General features: G+C 45.3%; 1 protein-coding gene across 1 annotated transcript in view; it reads left to right on the top strand.

Annotated features, from left to right (window-relative positions):
• The first annotated feature begins 1,681 nt into the window (after positions 1 to 1,681).
• The window catches only part of LOC138675589 (lateral signaling target protein 2 homolog), a 47,395-nt gene continuing 27,233 nt past the window's right edge, over positions 1,682 to 21,843 (top strand). Inside the window, exons 1-2 of the mRNA XM_069763956.1 lie at positions 1,682 to 1,847; positions 20,305 to 20,445. Coding sequence (XP_069620057.1) covers positions 1,806 to 1,847; positions 20,305 to 20,445 — 183 coding nt within the window. The 5' untranslated portion in view covers positions 1,682 to 1,805. The remainder of the gene's footprint in view (positions 1,848 to 20,304; positions 20,446 to 21,843) is intronic.

Here is a 21,843-nt window from a genome sequence, read left to right as displayed (position 1 = left end):
TGACGCTTTGCTCTGCTCCCGCTCCGCGCCATGTGTGTCTTTGTCCTTCTAGTCTGAACTGGTTCTTTACAGTTCCTGTCCCTCCAGTTCCTACCTGCTCCCTTATCCTACTTGTACCTGCCTATGTTCCTGTTATGGTCCCGATTCCTCCAGTCTGCTCCTTGCCCGCCGTGCCCACCGGAGTACCAGTCGTGCCCATCTGTACTTGCTCTCACCTGTCACTAGTGTTCCGTCCCCCAGTGGGATCAGATGCTACAGCCAGACACTGTCCTGGAGTTGTACCTGGCAGCTACCTGCTGCACAAGCCACACCTCACCACTAGAGGCTCCAGTGCACACCAAGGTAGCTGCTTCGTCACGCCCCTCCAGGGTAGTCTGGTTTGTGGCACAGTGGGGCCACAATCCCTCGCTTTTAAGTTGCACCACCCTGTCAGGGTGCGAACATTACAAAAATTGGCTTTTTGCCCACTTTGATGCCAGTTCTGATGCCCAGAACCCATTGGGGCCAGGCTGGAGAGACCTGGTTTTGATGTGGGGCTCCCTGTTCTGTATGTGTGTAGTGTGAGATCAGTGGTCTAAAGTCATTTAACCCTATGATTAACGCCCTTCGGAGCCCACTTTGATGCCCATTTTTGTGCCAGTTTTATCATTTTTGCAGCTGTTAAGTGTATTCACATCAGGGTACTCACTACATTGATTGTTATTATTGTGATGCTTATTATTTGTTGACCTATCAAGACCAGAAAAGAAAACAATTGCCGAATAAGAAACTGACGAACAAGAAACCAACTTCATCCTGGTACAAGAAGTGGCGCTTTATGGCTGGATCCCTGGGAATGACTGAAGCCGGACCTCCCCGCCCGGTCCTGTCCTCCCCAACCGGTCCTGTCCGCCCGGTACTGTCCTCCCCGTCCTGTCCTGTCCGCTTGGTCCTGTCCTCCCCGCCCGGTCCTGTCCGCTTGGTCCTGTCCTCCCCGCCCGGTCCTGTCCTCCCCAACCGGTCCTGTCCGCTTGGTCCTGTCCTCCCCGCCCGGTCCTGTCCGCTTGGTCCTGTCCTCCCCGCCCGGTCCTGTCCTCCCCAACCGGTCCTGTCCGCCCGGTCCTGTCCTCCCCAACCGGTCCTGTCCGCCCGGTACTGTCCTCCCCGTCCTGCCCTGTCCGCTTGGTCCTGTACTCCCCCTTGTCCTCCCCGACCGGTACTGTCCTCCCCGCCCGATCATGTCCTCCCCGTCCTCCCCGCCCGATCATGTCCTCCCGGTCCTGTCCACCCCGCCCCGTCCTGTCCGCCCGGTCCTCCCCGCCGGGTCCTGTCCTCCCCGCCCGATCATGTCCTCCCCGCCCGCTCCTGTCCACCCCGCCCCGTCCTGTCCGCCCGGTCCTCCCCGCCGGGTCCTGTCCTCCCCGCCCGATCATGTCCTCCCGATCCTGTCCTCCCCGCCGGGTCCTGTCCTGTCCACCCGGTCCGGCAGTTCCCATAAAGGTCGTGTTTATGGCAGAGATACAATTGTTGTATGTACAATACGTTGTATGATCTCGTGGTGGAGCCATAAAGCGGATAACATTGCCTACAGGTAATGGTGGCAGCCGCTGCAGTGACCTCAGCTACTCGTCGGCCAGGCCCCTCCCCCACACAGGCCGCGCCCACCGGTGAGAACACGGCATGGCAGATGTCCCAGTTCTCAGGTCGGTGACGTCAGCACGCCAGTCATTGTTTGAGCAGGTGAGGGAGGAGCTTGGTGTGGAGGTGCCGGTGTGTGCCGGCAGGGGCGGCCAGTGCGCCAGTCACAGCCAGCGGAGGACGTGAGCATGTTTCCCTCTGTGCTGCGGAGATGGCTCAACAGACCCAAGGTAAGGGGCGCTCGGCTCCATGCGGCGTAGTACGGGGTCCGTATGTTCCCCCTGTAGTCCGTGCAGCTGCGTGTTGGTGACTGACCATATGGCATCGCGGGATGCAAAGAGTTAAGGTGTCCTAAACAGAAGGCAACACTTGTAAAACCGGTCCTGGGGTGTGAAAGCAGTCAGGACCTATCCCCAGTGCACTATGCGGAGGGCTGAGTGCTGCCAGGCGACGTGCCCAGGGGAAGGAGGGCATGGAGAAGGGAGCTGGTAGAGATGGCTCCGAACTCTGTAAGGAAGTGTATAAAAGGGAACCCATCCGGAGTCTCCTGATTACACCATTCCTCATCTGTGTAAGGAAGTGTATATAAAGGGGATCCCATCCGGAGTCTCCTGATTACACCTTTCCTCATCTGTGTAAGGGAGTGTATATAAAGGGGATCCCATCCGGAGTCTCCTGATTACACCATTCCTCATCTGTGTAAGGGAGTGTATATAAAGGGGATCCCATCCGGAGTCTCCTGATTACACCTTTCCTCATCTGTGTAAGGGAGTGTATATAAAGGGGATCCCATCCGGAGTCTCCTGATTACACCTTTCCTCATCTGTGTAAGGGAGTGTATATAAAGGGGATCCCATCCGGAGTCTCCTGATTACACCTTTCCTCATCTGTGTAAGGGAGTGTATATAAAGGGGAACCCATCCGGAGTCTCCTGATTACACCTTTCCTCATCTGTGTAAGGGAGTGTATATAAAGGGGAACCCATCCGGAGTCTCCTGATTACACCATTCCTCATCTGTGTAAGGAAGTGTATATAAAGGGGAACCCATCCGGAGTCTCCTGATTACACCTTTCCTCATCTGTGTAAGGGAGTGTATATAAAGGGGAACCCATCCGGAGTCTCCTGAATACACCATTCCTCATCTGTGTAAGGGAGTGTATAAAGGGGATCCCATCCGGAGTCTCCTGGTTACACCATTCCTCATCTGTGTAAGGGAGTGTATATAAAGGGGATCCCATCCAGAGTCTCCTGAATACACCATTCCTCATCTGTGTAAGGAAGTGTTTAAAGGGGATCCCATCCGGAGTCTCCTGATTACACCATTCCTCATCTGTGTAAGGGAGTGTATATAAAGGGGAACCCATCCGGAGTCTACTGATTACTCCACCATTCCCCGTCTAAGGGAGTATGTAAAGGGGATTCCATCTGGAGTCTCCTGACTACAACATCATTTCTTATCTATGTAAGGGATTGTATAAAGGGCATCCCATCCAGAGTCTCCTGAATACACCATTCCTCATCTGTGTAAGGGAGTGTATATAAAGGGGATCCCATCCGGAGTCTCCTGATTACACCATTCCTCATTTGTGTAAGGAAGTGTTTAAAGGGGAACCCATCCGGAGTCTACTGATTACTCCACCATTCCCTGTCTAAGGGAGTATATAAAGGGAAACCCATCCGGAGTCTCTGATCTATGGAAGGAAAGAAGGGGGAGCCCACTTTAAGTAGTGTCTATCCATAGTCTCTTGAATGTCATAATTTCTTATCTACAGTTGTGACCAAACGTTTTGAGACTGACGTACATTCTGCTTTGCTGCTTCAGTGTTTATAGATGTTTTATGCAGATGGTTCTGTGGTTACTAAAGTGCAGTTGTAAGAATGTTAGTTTTTACTTTTATTGACAAATACGTCAAGTTTATGCAAAAACTCAATATTTACAGCGTTAACTTATTTTTCAAGACTGCTGCCCTTCGCCCTGGTATGCTGGATATCCATTTATTGGCCAGACCCTGACTGATGACAACCCAATCTAGTCTAATCCCTACTTGGAATTTCACAATTTCTGTGTTTGTACATCTGCTTTAGAGGATTAACCACAGGTTATCTATGGGGTTCAGAACTGGGGAGTGTCCTGGCCATAAACCTGAAGTTTCAATGTTTTCTTCACCAAGCCACTTGGTTATTACTATTGCCTTGTGACAGTGCTACATCATGCAGGAATCATCATCGTTCATCACTAGATTGTTGGGAGAAGTTCCTCTTGGAAGACTTAGATTTCATTCGGTATCCATGACAGTGATCTTAGGCAAAATTGTGTGTGAGCCCACATATGAATGGATTTCGGTTGGTGACATCTTTTCAGACTGTTTGGACAACTAGAAGAATAACAGGTGGTCACTACCATGAGTCCTTTGTCGCGCCAACAGTAAAGCATCCAGAGACCATTTATGTGTGAGGTTTTTTTTTGTCTTTCAATTTTGCCCTTGATCACTGCCATGAATAAGCAATGGGATCTGAACCTCCTCCAAGAGCAATGTCTCCCAACAATCCAGGAGGAATTTGTTGATGATCATGGCTTTTTCCAGCATAATGGAGCACCAGCTCACTAGGCAAAAGTGATAACAAAGTGACTTGGTGAACAAAACATTACTCTTTTTTGGGTCTCTAGCCAGCAAATTCCCCAGATCTCAATCCCATTGAGACACTAGTCCATTTTGAAAAAATGGGTGAACAAACAAAAAAACATAGAAATTGTGATGACCTCTGATTAGACAAGAGTCTTCAAAATAAGGGTTGACACTGTGAAAATTAAATGACCGATACTTCAAAGCTTGTACGCCAGAACGTAAAAAGCTTTGAGGAGTCACTGGCTGCTGGGCTAAAATTATGCAACTTTTGGCATTCTCGCAGCATTTTCGCCTAGCTCTGACAACAGCCGCTCGTCGTTCTTGATGAGCGGTGACGTCCACTAATCGTGGTGGTTATTGGTTTTCTGAGTAATGTTCTGCTGCACTGAATGTATTTGGACAATCATCAAGATCGGCTAGCAGCTTCTTCTACAATTGCCAACCAATGATGTCTGAAACTTGTTTTATCAGAAACGAGTGCGAAGACACTGCAGGCCATGCTAGCAGGTTTATGCCACACAGGCTCCTCGCAGTACCACACAGCCTGATGTTGTGTTAAATGGCCGTGTGGCACATTTATGTGGAGTCCTTCGTGAGGGAACATGATCTCCATACCAATCTCTCCTGTTCTCATAGCATCCATTACAAAAGCGGGTGTCCTCACTAAAGAGGTCAGGCTTCCATTGCCTTCTTGCTCTGAAACATGACCATTTTTGTGAATGGGGGCATGGAGTCAATGGAATCTCTGTTGTTGGATAAATGGCTTGTAGCACAATGTTGTGCAAACACCATCTGGTGGTTGTGTTCACACTGATGCCTTAAGCTTTGTATGTGACATCTTATTGTACAGGAAGGATCACGATGTTCCTTTCTTCGAATCTGACAAGACCATGTGGGCAGCGCCATGAAGAGGCCTTTATAAGTGATGTCACACTAATCCTACTCATAGCACAATAGTTTAGTGTGCCTTGATTTACAGTAACCTAACCATTTTAGGGTATGTGTCCACGTTCAGGATTACACCCGGATTAGCTGCGGATTGAACGCTGCGTACAAACTCGGCATTCAACCCGCAGCATCCAGATGTTACAGCATAGTGGAGGGGATTTGATGAAATCCCGTCTCCACTATGCTTGCGAACACGCATCCGGCGGCCCTTCGTTTCCGGACATGTGGCGCGTCTTTTTAGAACGCAGCATGTCCGTTTACCTTGCAACGATGCTGCATCGCTGCGAGGTAAATCACAGGGCCATATAAATGGGGTGCGGAAATTCATTGCACACATCCGGAATCACCGCGCGTATAGAAGGGGGTGGCGCTTTGGGCGGAGCGAGTTTTCCGCTCCATCCGGAACGTGGAACCTTACCCTTAGTCTTGATTCCAGGTACATGAACAGCTCCGCTTTAGGTCTCATTCAGACATCAATAGTGTTTTTTTTATGTAAGTGTGTTATCAATTTTTTTTTTTTTATCACCAGTGGCACAGTACTTACGATGGCCTATGGGGCTGTGCACATCATGTTTATTTATTTTTCCTTGGACCAATTGTTCCATGCAAAATGGCAGCCATATCTGACATTGATTCCAGTATTGGATCAAAAGCGGCAATGTGAAAAAACTTGCCTGCATTCAGATGTCATCCATGTGCTGTCTGTTTTTTCTCTGACTTTTCCCTAGAAGGCTGAGGAACTCTCTCCCACCCCCCATATCAGTGGGGGGAAAAAACTGAATCTTGCCAAACATTGATGAAAATCTGACACTCCATCTGTTTTTCTCATACGTCAAAAAACCTGAATGAGATTTCATTAATTCGGGATTGGAACCAGTAGTATGGCCCTTCTTAAAGTGTCCCAGGTACCATTTGGAACAAAACTGCTTTTGCTCGTGCTACTGTGAGCAGTCTGCATGGTATAAAGGTATTACAATGGCACAGGGAGCTGCCAGCAAAGGCTCTTGATGATTTCTGTGCATTCAGCGTGGCAGAACATTCCTCAGACGGCCATTGATAACCTGTCAAAGTGTGTATTTCTCCATGTGGCGCTAATTCTCCATACTGAATAAATCAAGATGGGTGTTTCTTGTGTACAATTTCGAGTATTATCATTTTTATTGATCCTGTGATTTACATAATTCAATAACTTTTCCATCTTGGTATCTAACATGCAATTTCATTGTTGAGATGTGTAAGTATAAAGGAGAACCCGCTATAAGCAGTGTCCATCCAGAGTCTGCGGCTTCATTTTGTTTACCACACATCGAATTCTGGTCACTGACTAATTGTGAGCTAGTGTTGCCATTGTTATACTGTAGATGCTGTAGTGCAGCGGGGTTGGTTCAGTGTGACAGACGGTGACCACTGGAAAAGTTCACAGCAAACGTGTTTAACTTCCACATTCACACAGTGTACAGCATACGGTATCCTCTGGATCGTAGGCGGGGAACAAAACAGTCCATAAATGCGTCCAGTTGCCGAGGGCGACTGCACCATCGTTTCACGCTGCGGGGTGCCAGGAGTTCGCTCTGCTTGGCTCTGTGTTAATTCACATAGGCTGAACTTCTGCAGAGGACTGTTCCGCAAGTTGCAAACTTGCCAACCTGTGATTTTAGGCCACATGTAAAATCCGGTCGGGGAAGGAAATGGACCGCCCCACTACTTTCCTGTAGTCCGTTTAAAAAATAAAAGCCCATGGCAGGTTTTCCTACATCTGCCCTAGACAAATAGCTTGTCCAAGACTAACAGTCACTTTTATTCTGCTTTGCAATCACAGCTATGCCTGTGACTGCAATGCACTCCTGCGGCCTCTGGGCATCCTGGGGGGACACATAGCGCCCCTCGCATATAACACCAGTCACTACTTCACAATGCCTTCAACCAGGAATAGCAAGATCTGACCCAGCAGTGCATCTGCATTTACCTTCCCTGTTTGTTTAATCTGTTATAATAAACCATTGTTAAACTGGAATGTCAAGGGCCCACCAGTAACGTTGTTTCTGGGGGCCCACTGTTCAGCTACATGCAAAAATAACCTGACTTGCAGCACAGCAACGTATGCGTCTATATAATAATTAACTGGGTAGTTTGTTTAGTGAATGATTAGATTTTACCTTTTGTAGTGAATCGGCACTGCTCGTTTTGGAGGGACCACTCCTTCCCTGAGGACCACTGGTAAACTCACCCATGGTAAATGACCTATGTCATGTTGGACCCCTCCAAATTCTTCTTGCCATATTAGATTTGTGTGCGTATGTATACAACCCCTGGAAAAAATTACGGAATCACCGGCCTTGGAGGATGTTCATTCAGTTGTTGTTTAATTTTGTTGAAAAAAATCAGATCACAGACATGGCACAAAACTAAAGTCATTTCACCTGGCAACTATCTGGCTTTAAGAAACACCAAAAGAAATCAACAATAAAAAATGTTGTAGTCAGTAATAGTTACTCTTTTTAAACCAAGCATAGGGGAAAAATGAGAATAATGGGGATGGGGAAAATATGTGTAAGTGGGTTAAGAGCTGGCTCAGGGATAGGAAACAAAGGGTGGTTATTAATGGAGCACACTCGGACTGGGTAGCGGTTAGCAGTGGGGTACCACAGGGGTCAGTATTGGGCCCTCTTCTTTTTAACATATTTATTAATGACCTTGTAGCGGGCATTCAGAGCAGAATTTCAATATTTGCAGATGACACTAAACTCTGCAGGGTAATCAATACAGAGGAGGACAATTTTATATTACAAGATGATTTATGTAAACTAGAAGCTTGGGCTGATAAATGGCAAATGAGCTTTAATGGGGATAAATGTAAGGTCATGCACTTGGGTAGAGGTAATAAGATGTATAACTATGCGCTTAATTCTAAAACTCTGGGCAAAACAGTCAATGAAAAAGACCTGGGAGTACTGGTGAATGACAATCTCACATTTAGGGTATGTGCACACGTTGTGGATTCTCTGTGGGTCCGCAGCGTTTTTTGCAGTGCAGATGTTTGATTTCACTCTCTGCATATACAGGTGTGCACGCATTTATGTAGTGTCTTTTCTTCTCCTGTTTTGGTATATGCAATTTTCCATGCATTGTGTAGCACCTTGATTTATATTGTCATGGATTGACATTGTGCATAGTAGTGCTCCTGACATTTCTCATATTACTAGATTTTGCAGTGCAGAAACGCTGCAGATCCGCAATTGATTTACAGTACAATGTAAATCAATGAGAAAACAAAATGCGTGCACACTTTGCGGAAAATCTGCCGCGGCAACGCCAGTAGCATGTCACTTCTTTTTTGTGAATCTGCAGCGTTTTTGTACCCATTCCATTATAGAAAACCGCAGGGGTAAAAAAACGCAGCAAATCTGCAAGAAAACCGCAGCAAAAACGCTGCGGAATCGCACTAAAACGCGACAAATCCGCAGGTGCGTTTTCTGCCAGGAGAGGCAGAATCCGCACCAGAAATTACTAAGCCTAATCTGCAACGTGTGCACATAGCCTTAGTGGCCAGTGTCAGGCAGCTGCTACAAAGGCAAATAAAATAAAGGGATGCATTAAAAGAGGCATAGATGCTCATGAGGAGAATATAATTTTACTTCTATACAAGTCACTAGTTCAACCACACTTAGAATACTGTGCACAGTTCTGGTCTCCGGTGTATAAGAAAGACATAGCTGAACTAGAGCGGGTGCAGAGAAGAGCGACCAAGGTTATTAGAGGACTGGGGGGTCTGCAATACCAAGATAGGTTATTACACTTGGGGCTATTTAGTTTGGAAAAATGAAGGCTAAGGGGTGATCTTATTTTAATGTATAAATATGAGGGGACGGTACAAAGACCTTTCTGATCTTTTTAATCATAGACCTGAGACAGGGACAAGGGGGCATCCTCTACGTCTGGAGGAAAGAAGGTTTAAGCATAATAACAGACGCCTGTTCTTTACTGTAAGAGCAGTGAGACTATGGAACTCTCTGCCGTATGATGTTGTAATGAGTGATTCATTACTTAAATTTAAGATGGGACTGGATATCTTTCTGGAAAAGTATAATGTTACAGGGTATATACACTAGATTCCTTGTTAAGGTGTTGATCCAGGGAACTAGTCTGATTGCCGTATGTGGCGTCGGGAAGGAATTTTTTTCCCCAATGTGGAGCTTACTATTTGCCACATGGGGTTTTTTTTTTGCCTTCTTCTGGATCAACATGTTAGGGCATGTTAGGTTAGGCTATGGGTTGAAGTAGATGGACTTAATGTCTTCCTTCAACCTTAATAATTGTTACTATGTTACTCAATTCTGAGGAAAAAATTATGGAATCATGAAAAACAAACAAACAAAAAAACACTCCAAAACATCACTAGTATTTTGTTGCACCACCTCTGGCTTTTATAACAGCTTGCAGACTCTGAAGCACGGACTTAATGAGTGTCACACAGTACTCTTCATCAATCTGGCTCCAACTTTCTCTGATTGCTGTTGCCAGATCAGCTTTGCAGGTTGGAGTCTTGTCATGGACCATTTTCTTCAACTCTCACCAAAGATTTTCAATTGGATTGAGATCCGGACTATATGCAGGCCATGACATTGACCTTTATGTGTCTTTTTTTTTTTTTTTCAAGGAATGTTTTCAGTTTTTGCTCTATGGCAGGATGCATTATCATCTTGAAACATTATTTCATCATCCCCAAACATCCTTTCATTTGATGGGATAAGAAAAGTGTCCAAAATATCAACATAAACTTGTGCATTTATTGAAGGTGTAATGACAGCCATCTCCCCAGTGCCTTTACCTGACATGCAGCCCCATATCATCAATGACTGTGGAAATTTGCATGTTCTCTTCAGACAGTCATCTTTATAAATCTCATTGGAACGGCACCAAACAAAAGTTCCAGCATCATCACCTTGCCCAATACCGATCCGTGATTCATCACTGAATATGACTTTCATCCAGTCATCCACAGTCCACGATTGCTTTTCCTTAGCCCATTATAACCTTGTTTTTTTTTCTGTTTAGGTGTTGTTGATGACTTTCGTTTAGCTTTTCTATATGTAAATCCCATTTCCTTTAGGCGGTTTCTTACAGTTTGGTCACAGACGTTGACTCCAGTTTCCTCCCATTCGTTCCTCATATGTTTTGTTGTGCATTTCCGGTTTTGGAGACATATTGCTTTAAGTTTCCGGTCTTGACGCTTTCTTGTCTTCCTTGGTCTACCAGTATGTTTTGTTGTGCATTTCCGGTTTTGGAGACATATTGCTTTAAGTTTCCGGTCTTGACGCTTTCTTGTCTTCCTTGGTCTACCAGTATGTTTGCCTTTAACAACCTTCCCATGTTTGTATTTGGTCCAGATTTTAGACACAGCTGACTGAACAACCAACCTCTTTTCCAACATTGCGTGATGATTTACCCTCTTGTAAGAGTTTGATAATCCTCTCCTTTGTTTCATTTGACATCTCTCGTGTTGGAACCATGATTCATGTCAGTCCACTTGGTGTAACAGCTCTACAAGGTGTGATCACTCTTTTTTAGATGCAGACTAACGAACAGATCTAATTTGATGCAGGTGTTATTTTTGGGTATGAAAATTTACAGGGTTATTCCATAATTTTTTCCTCTAAATTGAGTAATTCCACATTTTTTTCCCCTATGCTTGGTTAAAAAAGTAACCATTACTGACTACCACATTTTTTGTTCTTGATTTCTTTTAGTCTTTCTTAAAGCCAGAAAGTTGCCATTTGAAATTACTTTAGTTTTGTGCCATGTCTGTGATCTGCTTTTTTTTTTTTTTCTACAAAATTAAACAAATGAATGAACATGATCAAAGGCCGGTGATTCCATAATTTTTGCCAGGGGTTGTATTATCACTGAGGTTGCTAGCTTCAGTGATGTGAACCTAGAAAAATGCTCCAGAACACTAACTGCTGAGAGGGGTTAATCATCCATGGTAGGTCAGGTGCACACATTCAGTATTTGTAAGCTAAAAACCAGGAGTGAGTGGAAATTATTGAAGTGGTGACGTGTTTCTATTATACTTTTTCTAATTGCTCCACTTCTGATTTTGACTTATTATTTACCGTATATACTCAAGTATAAGCCCACCCGAGTATAAGCCGACCCCCCCCTAATTTTGCCACAAAAAACTGGGAAAACTTATTGACTCGAGTATAAGCCTAGGGTGGAAAATGCAGCAGCTACCGGTGAATTTCAAAAATAAAAATAGATGCTCCATACTGTTCATTATGGCCCCATAGCTGTGCCATATAGTGCTCTGCACCGTTCATTATTTCCCCATAGATGTACCATAGAAAGCTGTGCCATATAGTGCTCTGCACCGTTCATTATTGCCCCATAGCTGTGCCATATAGTGCTCTGCGCCGTTCATTATTGCCCTATAGCTGCCATATAGTGCTCTGCGCCGTTCATTATTGCCCCATAGCTGTGCCATATAAAGCTGTGCCATTGCTGCTGCAATTAAAAAAAAAAAAAAATGCCATACTCACCTCGCTGCTTGCAGCTCCCGGCGTCTCGTCCCGGCGTCTCTCCGCACTGACTGATCAGGCAGAGGGCGCCGCACACACTATATGCGTCATCGCGCCCTCTGACCTGAACAGTCAGTGCAAGAGGACGCGAAGACAGAGTGGCGCCCGGCGTGTGGAACGCGGACAGGTGAATATTACATACTTATCTGCTCCCGGCGTCCCGCTCCCTCTGCCTGTCACACGGTCTTCGGTGCCGCAGCCTCTTCCTCTATCAGCGGTCACCGGCACCGGTGATTAGAGAAATGAATATGCGGCTCCACCCCTATGGGAGGTGGAGCCGCATATTCATTTCTCTAATGAGCGGTCCCACGTGACCGCTGAACAGGGGAAGAGCTGCAGCACCGAAGACCATGTGACGGGCAGAGGGAGCGTCAGGACCGCCGCGACTAGGTGAGTATGCCTCAACGCCCTCTCCCCCTCACCCGCTGACCACCGTGACTCGAGTATAAGCCGAGAGGGGCACTTTCAGCCCAAAATTTTGAGCTGAAAATCTCGGCTTATACTCGAGTATATACGGTATTTATATAGCACCATTAATTCCATGGTGCTGTACATGAGAAAGGGGTTACATACAGAGTTATAGATATCGTTTACAGTAAATAAATTTACAATGACATACTGCTACAGAGGGGAGAGGACCCTGTCCTTGCGGACTTACATTCTATGGGATATTGGGGAAGAGACAGAAGGTAGGGGTGAGGTAGGGTCGAGGCAGCGGCTCTGGCGATGGTGAGGCACAGTGGCGTAACTACAAAGTTAGGGGCCCCGGTGCGAACTTCCAAATGGGGCCCCCCCCCTGCAGCCCTGCCATACAACTCAATGTAACCCCCATAGAATAATGGCCACACATGATGCTCAATACTGTATAACGGCCACCACACATGATGCTGCATACTGTATAATGGCCACACATGATGCTGCATACTGTATACTGGCCACACATGATGCTCCATAGTGTATAATGGCCACACATGATGCTCCATAGTGTATAATGGCCACACATGATGCTCCATAGTGTTTAATGGCCACACATTGCTCCATACTGTATAATGGCCAGACAGTGCTCCATACTGTATAATGACCACCCACACATAGTGCTCCATAGTGTATAATGGCCACACAGTTCTCCATACTGTATAATGATCCCACATAATGCTCAATACTGTATAATGACCACAAATGATGCTCCATACTGTATAACGGCCACACATGATGCTCAATACTGTATAATGACCCCCCTCCTGTATGCATGGCTCATCTCCCTCCTATCCCATATACATAGCTCATATTACCCCTCCTGCATGCATGACTCATATTCCCCCCCTGTATGCATGGCTCATATTCCGCCCCTGCATGCATGGCTTATATTCCCCCCTGTATGCATGGCTCATATTCCCCTCTTCCCCCCCCCCCCCCCCCCGTATGCATGGCTTATATTCCCCCCTGCATGGCTCATATTCCCCCCTGCATGGCTCATATTCCCCCCTGCATGGCTCATATTCCCCCCTGCATGGCTCATATTCCCCCCTGCATGGCTCATATCCCCCCCTGCATGGCTCATATCCCCCCCTGCATGGCTCATATCCCCCCCTGCATGGCTCATATCCCCCCCTGCATGGCTCATATCCCCCCCTGCATGGCTCATATTCCCCCCTGCATGGCTCATATCCCCCCCTGCATGGCTCATATTCCCCCCTGCATGGCTCATATTCCCCCCTGCATGGCTCATATTCCCCCCTGCATGGCTCATATTCCCCCCTGCATGGCTCATAGTCATATTCCCCCCTGCATGGCTCATATCCCCCCCTGCATGGCTTATATTCCCCCCTGCATGGCTTATATTCCCCCCCTGCATGGCTTATATTCCCCCCTGTATGCAGGCTTATCTCTCCGCTCCTGCTCGGCGCGCCGGCTTATGTCGTCCTTCATCCCCCGTCCCCCCGGCCCTCATACTCACCTGTCTTCCCACTGCACGGCCGTGCCGACATCCCTCGCGCTCTGTCCCGACTCCAGGCGGCGGCGCCGGCGCAGCACCTTCTTCCTGCTTGAGCGGTCATGTGACACCGTTCATTAAGATCATGAATATGCGCATATTCATGATCTTAATGAGCGGTGTCACGTGACCGCTCAAGCAGGAACGAGCTGCAGTGCAGACGCCGAGACCATCGCTGGAGCAGGGTGAGTATTCAAGGCAGCAGCGGCGGCGGCGGGGGGGGGCCCTGGAGCGGGGGGAGGCACTGCCAGTCCGAGCCTGCCTCCCGGGCCCCTGACCTGCCGGGCCCGGTCGCACTGGCGACCGCTGCGACCGCGGTAGTTACGCCACTGGTGAGGCAGCAGAATGGTTATTGCAGGCTGTAGGCTTTCTAAGAGATGGGTTTTCAGGTTCCGTCTGAAGGAGCCGAGGGTGGTTGATAGTCGGACGTGTTGAGGCATGGAATTCCAGAGGATGGGAGATATTTGAGAGAAGTCTTGGAGGCGGATGTGTGAGGAACGAATAAGTGTGTAGGAGGTCTTGGGAGGATCGGAGATTACATGAGGGAAGATATTGGCTTACAAATGTAAAATACTGAATGTGTGAATGTGGTCTAAAGGGCTAGGTTTAGTGAACAGCTGTAAAGTGGTTGAGTCTGTCCACCCCAGGGTTTGGTTTAGGAGGTAACTATTCAGCCTTCTGAGGCTGGTTTCACACTTGCGTTTCAAAACGCATGCGTTTTAAAAAAAAAACGCATGGTGAAAAAATGCATGTAAACACGTGCAAACGCTGCGTTTTTTTTACGCATGCGTTTTTGCATGTGGCGAAAAACGCGGCGTTTTGATGCGTTTACATGCATTTTTCATGCGTTTGCGTTTTTTAAACGCATGCAGATAAATGTGTGACAGCTGTCAATCATCAAAATAAAGTAAAAAACCCACTATAAACAGAAAGAGGTAGGGTTAGGGGTAGGGATTCTAACCCTACCCCTAACCCTACCATTAAAGGGATTAGGGGTAGGATCCCTTTATCAATTTTATGGTGTGGGGTGGTTTATCAGTGTGTTTTTATGTTTTGTTTTTGTTTTTTTTTAAAAACGCATGCGTTTTTAACGCATGCAAACGCATGCACAAAAAAACGCATGCGTTCCCATTGACTCCAATGTGTTTTTTGACCCAAAAAAACGCATGAAAACGCATGCGTTTTTTTGTGTCCAAAAAACGCCTCTCAAAAATACTACAAGTTGCATTTTTGAAAATGAACGCATGCAGTAAAAAAACGCATGCGATTGAAAACGCGACCAATTTCAATGTTACATATAGGGAAAAAAACGCATGCGTATTTTTGTGCAAAAAACGCTGCAGACAAAAACGCAAGTGTGAAACCACCCTGAGTCATTCAGTGTGTGTGGTGTGCCTGGAGATGTGATCGCCAGAGCTGTGTGTGAATATAAAGGAGAGTTGAACCCTGTACCTAAATAAACCAGGGTAAGATTTAAAGAGACAGCATTCCTGTGTCTACCTGTACATGCAGCCCACAATATATTCTATTTTTACACATACAAGAAAAAGGTGTCAATGAGCCCTTAACACTATTTTGATGTTCCATTACACTACATGTTCAGTAAGAAGGCAAACAAGAAAGAAATGTGACCTCATCTCACTAAATTAAATTCCTGGAATTTTACAGAAAATCTATCTTGGTGTCATTATTTGGGGCAATTACCCATTACTTTTTCTCCCTTGCACTATGAAGTGGTTTCTTAGAATTCAGCCCTCAGATGTGCACTGCATATGCCAGACAATGTGAGACCCCAGTCTGAAACACCTCCTTTGGACTTTGGTTAGAAAAAACTATATAAAAGTAACCCTGAACATCATCCCCGTGTCATGCTTGTGAAAAGTGAGTAAGCCGGAACCTAAAGATCTGCACACAGGAGTGCATCGGTGTATTTGCCAAAACATGTCATTGTTGGCTGTCTATACGCAGACAAACTTTGCACCTTACTCATTCAGCATATCTTTCTATGGGTAACTAATCTTGGTTTAAACAAGCACTCATCACCTTCTTGAGAAAGCAGAATTTTTTTTTTTAACAGAAAAACAATTACCGGTACTTGCAAGAAGATGCATGTGAACACTGCTGTATTTACAAACAAAAGCCCCATAATTAAATTTTTTTATAAATATTTGTGTTCCCTTGTCCTCATTCCTCTTCGCTGTATGACCGTAGTTGGGAGCAGTTTGTCGCATAGAAGTCAAGCCTTCCGCTGCGTCATTCACATAACCACCCCTTGGTTGTCTAGGTGAACCCACCACCACCCAATCTTTATCATCTATCATATCGATTCTGATAAAGCTGAGACCTAGACCTGTCTGTCACATAACCAGGACACAAGAATGAGGAAAAATCCTACTAAATGACAACAGCAGGGATCTTCATAGTTGTGGTGCATGGAAAAATGACACCACTTATGAGTATTTATTTTTATTAATTGACCTCGGAATACCCCTTTAAAATGAACAGCTCTACAAGTGTGTGTTCAGATCTGGTAGATTTGTATCATAAATTTGGCAAATTGTAACACTATAAATAGAATAATCAAGGTATACATGGTATCGTATCTCCATGGTACTTACTACTGGAAAGTTAATTCTTGTGTATGGACCGGACCCCATCCTGTCTATTTAAAGAGAACCTGTCACCCCCAAAATCGAAGGTGAGCTAAGCCCACCAGCATCAGGGGCTTGTCTACAGCATTCTCTAATGCTGTAGATAAGCCCCCGATGTATCCTGAAAGATGAGGAAAGAGGTTAGATTATACTCACCCAGGGGCGGTCAGGTCCGGGGCCTCCCATCTTCTTACGATGACGTCCTCTTCTTATCTTCACGCTCCAGCCCAGGCGTACTTTGTCTGCCCTGTTGAGGACAGAGCAAAGTACTGCAGTGCGCAGGCGACGGGCCTATTTGACCTTTCCCTTCGCCTGCGCACTGCAGTACTTTGCTCGGCCCTCAAAAGGGCAGACAAAGTACGCCTGCGCAAGAGCCGCAGCGTGAAGACAAGAAGAGAACGTCATCGTAAGAAGATGGGAGGCCCTGGACCGGACCGCGACACCCATCGGACTGGACCGCAGCGGGACCGCCCCTGGGTGAGTATAATCTAACCTCTTTTTCCATCTCTCAGGTTACATCGGGAGTTTAGCTACAGCATTCCAGAATGCTGTAGATAAGCCCCTGATGCTGGTGGGCTTAGCTCACCTTCGATTTTGGGGGTGACAGGTTCCTTTTAATGCATAGTTTCTCCCTCCTGCACCCTTTAGTTCTCCAAGCATTTGGTACAGTTCTTTGCCATTAAAAACCTTCGACTTTATTATTTTGGTACCTTGTTAGTCCAGATGTTTCAGTGGAGTTAGCATCTCAAATCCTCTATTGAAGGAAAGAGTTTTCTCATCTGCTTAAATGGAAAAAAATGGTAAAATATACAGTAACTTGAACTTTTTTTTATTAAAAATGCTTTGTTTTCAAAAGGAGGCATTTCAGAAATTACAGGCCAGTTTTTGTAAAAGGCAGGAAAAAGGCACTTTTTTTTTTGTCTTGTCTGTAAAAAGTACTTAAAGCGTCTGTATTTGTATTTTCTTAAAAAACAAAAAAACAAACAATTATACAAATTGTTTTAAGTATCATTTTACAGTGGATGCAGCTGATGGCTCCATATCAGAATTATGGGCTGTAGACATGTACTACTTATGAAATGTTTTCCAATGTCTCCGTAATAAATATTGTCCGGAAATTTTTGATAGGCTGTTCAGAAAATATAGTCCAGTTGGCAACCCTGCCTTTTTAACAAGAATAATCTTTCTTCCGTGGAAAATAACTTTAAATATGTGTATCTGAAGCTCTGTTACAAATATGGTTCCAAAAAAAGTTTTTAAAAATGAAATGCTGTGTGTTAGTGTCCATGTATGACATTAAGAAACACTTACACTTCTTACATTGGCTATTGAGACACACCATAGCCTGAGATTTGCTGTTTTTCTGTTGGTTGACTTTGCTATGTAGACTGGAACATAGTTGGCAGAGTAATCTCACAGGATGGGAAGTCTTAGTAACACAGGGCTGCTTTACACCAGAGGCCAGGATAAGGATACTATCTGTTTTTTTTTTTTTTCTCCCCTTTTTGCTATAACCTCCTCCTCAAAAATGTGTGTTTTTCATTTAGTTTAGCAGCATGTCAGCACCTGTTGCGCTCACTGGATGATATGACTCGTCATCGTGACTCGCAGGTGTAGTAGATATGAACACCCAGCCCTACAGCGTTTAGCAATATGACCACACCATCATACCTGCAGTGCTTCCTGTTAAACTTGCCAGGTGACCCATTGCCATTCCGCAGATTGTTCTAATTTGAGAATAGACCTGCTTTCTGTACTTTCTCTTTTGTGAAATATATAATTATTCAATACTTGATTTTGCAGTTATTGACATGAAAAAAGTTGTTTGCTTCCCCCCTCAATTATCAGTCTTTTTTTAAACCTGCTGTTAATCACCTAAGGCTAGGTTCACATTGCGTTAGTGGGTGTCCGCTGACGGAATCCGTTACATAGCGCAACTAACGCTATATAACAGATCCATTAGTGCACCCATTGACCGCAATGTATGTAACGCATCGCTAACGCATGCCATTTTTGGCATGCGTTAGCGATGTCCTGTTATTTTCTGACGGACCTCGAACGCTGCTTGCAGCGTTTTTGGGTCCGTTCTCGCTACTGCAGATCGGGCATCTGCGCTAGCGTGATTGCTAAACGCGATCCCTTTTTAGACATTGCGTTAAGGCAGTCCGTTAGCGTATGCGCTAAATGGACTGCACTAACGCAATGTGAACCTAGCCTAACAAATGCTCAAATCGGGACATGTGGTTTTCCATCTGAACAGAGATTGTTTGAAACCGGTTCATAGATGACTGCCGATCTGCTTTCATTTAGCCAATGAACAAGCTATTTGTTAACTTGTTGGGTAATTTTCAGCCTGTATAGACTTACAATAATCTGGAATCAGTGTGTGTAAAGGCCCCTTCACATTAAGCGACGCTGCAGCGATACCGACAACGATCCGGATCGCTGCAGCGTCGCTGTTTGGTCGCTGGAGAGCTGTCACACAGACCGCTCTCCAGCGACCAACGATGCCGGTAACCAGGGTAAACATCGGGTAACTAAGCGCAGGGCCGCGCTTAGTAACCCGATGTTTACCCTGGTTACCATGCTAAAAGTAAAAAAAAACAAACACTAGATACTTGCCTACCGCTGTCTGTCCTCCAGCGCTGCGCTCTGCTTCTCTGCTCTCCTCCTGTACTGGCTGTGAGCCGGAAAGCAGAGCGGTGACGTCACCGCTCTGCTTTCCGGCTCACAGCCAGTACAGGAGGAGTGCAGAGCACAGCGCTGGAGGACAGACGGCTGTAGGTAAGTATGTAGTGTTTGTTTTTTTTTTACTTTTAGGATGGTAACCAGGGTAAACATCGGGTTACTAAGCGCGGACCTGCGCTTAGTTACCCGATGTTTACCCTGGTTACCAGTGAAGACATCGCTGGATCGGTGTCACACACGCTGATCCAGCGATGTCAGCAGGAGTCCAGCGACCAAATAAAGTTCTGGACTTTATTCAGCGACCAACGATCTCCCAGCAGGGGCCTGATCGTTGGTCGCTGTCACACATAACGATTTCCTTGCTACGTCACAAATAGCAACGATATCGTTAACAATATCGTTATGTGTGAAGGTACCTTAAGTTTCCCCCTTGTGTGAAGCTCAATAGTTCTGTGCTCCTCACTTAATCATCAGGTTGATCAGAATAGGTGGTATCTCTTCTCCTTATTCCCCATCAGCTTGTTTTGTCTGACCTGAACTACAGAAAACTTCAGCAGCAGCAGCATAATCAATGGTTTCTCATTACAGCACGGTCCTTCTGGATGATTATATACATTTTTGTAATCTTAAAGCACCATACAGCATGTTTGTGTTTTTTTTTTTTTTCCCCACTGGAGTGGTGGCACTCATTTATGTTCCCTGACCCTAGTATTAAACTTACCAGCCTCTGTCTTCAGCTTGTCCCGATTCGCCATCTTTTGCCCACAACTTCTGACAGGCCAGAGCTCAAAGGTAATGGTTAAAAGGTCTCAATGATTAGAAGACCCGACAAACACTGGAGCAATCCGGCAGGTCACAACCTGCAGAAGATGAGTGGAGCCGCGCTGATAACAGGTGACGGCGGCTGGTAAGTATGTTACTAGGGGCAGGGAACTTTGGTTATTAGATACCACTCTAAAGGTAAAACAAAAAATCTGGGGTGGGGTGTTAATCTGACTCATGACTTGACTAGAATGTCACAGAATTTGCCACAAAATCGGCAGGTGTTTTATGTATCTATTTTATGCTCCGCAACTAAAATGTAAATTTTATGGTAAGAATTTTTCTAATTTGCATTATATTTAAACTTTTGCCAAACAATCTGAAAACTGTTATGTAGCATTGCAGCATGAACATTGTGTTATCTGACGGTTCTCCGCAGAAGTCGGATCCTCGCTTGCTGGCCAAGTTCTTCCATGTTGATGAGGAGGTGAGCACCATTGTACACGAATTACAATGCCTTGATGTGCGGAAGGATCCTCAGAACTACTTGGTTTTGCTCAGCCAGTTACACAATTGCCAGGTAAGTTGGATTCTCTAGATGGCTGGTCTTGTGATTCATTGGTAGTGTCTACGTACAGTGAAATTGGGTGACAGTTTTGTCATATAGCTCTGTAACCAATATCTTATCTAATGCAGGGGTGTCAAACTGCATTCCTCGAGGGCTGCAAACAGGTCATGTTTTCAGGATTTCCTTGTACTGCACAGGTGATAATTTAATCACCAACTCATTATTTGTGTAGGTGATTAAATTATCACCTGTGCAGTACACGGAAATCCTGAAAACATGACCTGTTTGCAGCCCTCGAGGAATGCAGTTTGACACCCCTGATCTAATGGACACAGAGCAGTCTATTCCTTGAGTGTGGTTCTCCAGCCATTAGTGGCTCTTGAAACTTTTGTGGACTAGGGCAATCAAAAACGTCATAGTATTGCAAGAAATTGGGTCCAAACACATCATTTATAGGTTAAAAGCCATATCACAAGACCATATTTTAAGAAGATTTTTTTTTTCTCTGTGGATTCATCCCTTTGCATTGGTAATCAAGATCTACCAAATCTAGGTGTTTTTGTGCAGAATGGGTCTGAGGAAATAGTCAGACATGTGACCTACTCCACAGACTGTCATGGGTACAAGTGTGATCAGTGAGAAGTTTCTTTTGCGCGTGCAATCTGACATGTGAGCCATTCTAGGCTAAAGAAAGCCTTTTATATTGACAATTGACCATCTCCAGGAATGTGATGACACAGCCAAGACACCCAACTGTGCTCAAATAGTATTAGATCATTCCCTCTAATGGCGCTTAATTTTTCACATAACATAATGTTATTAACCATAGATCACTGAAAGGATGGGAACATACATTTGGAAGCATTATGGTTTCTAGCAGCGGGTAACATAAATTGAGATGGTTTATCCCCTAATAAGTCTGGTAGATGGCTGTCCTCGTGGGAGGTGATTGATACTGCTCTTTTGCAGTCCTTCCTGTATCAATCTCCTCCTTCACTTTGTCTGGTGACAACGTTCCATTGACTTATTTCATGCCTGTTCGTGGAAGTAGCTTTAATATGATGTACGGTGGTTATAGTTCCTAGACACCACCATTCAGTTAGTCATCATTACCCAAGCTACACCCCTGGACATGTGACTTGTTATACCATTCAAAGTGGTTATAGATGGCTTAAGAGGGCATACCACTTATTGTATATTCTAAATGTATCTGTCATATTAATAATTCTGCCGGACAGGCACTGTCTAACCATATTTGCAATTGGTTTCCACAATTACACCTGCAGATATGCTATATGCTCTGCACAGAGTATGGTTTACCACGGAGTTATGCATGCCTTAGGTGTATACATTCATTAAAAGACTGACCCTCTAATAGATTATTCATACATTAAGTTATAGCTCCACAGG

This window comes from Ranitomeya imitator, chromosome 4 (assembly GCF_032444005.1).
Source record: "Ranitomeya imitator isolate aRanImi1 chromosome 4, aRanImi1.pri, whole genome shotgun sequence".
Taxonomy (NCBI): domain Eukaryota; kingdom Metazoa; phylum Chordata; class Amphibia; order Anura; family Dendrobatidae; genus Ranitomeya; species Ranitomeya imitator.
Note: the sequence above shows the minus strand (reverse complement) of the source record. Positions and strands in the feature narration are given on the sequence as shown.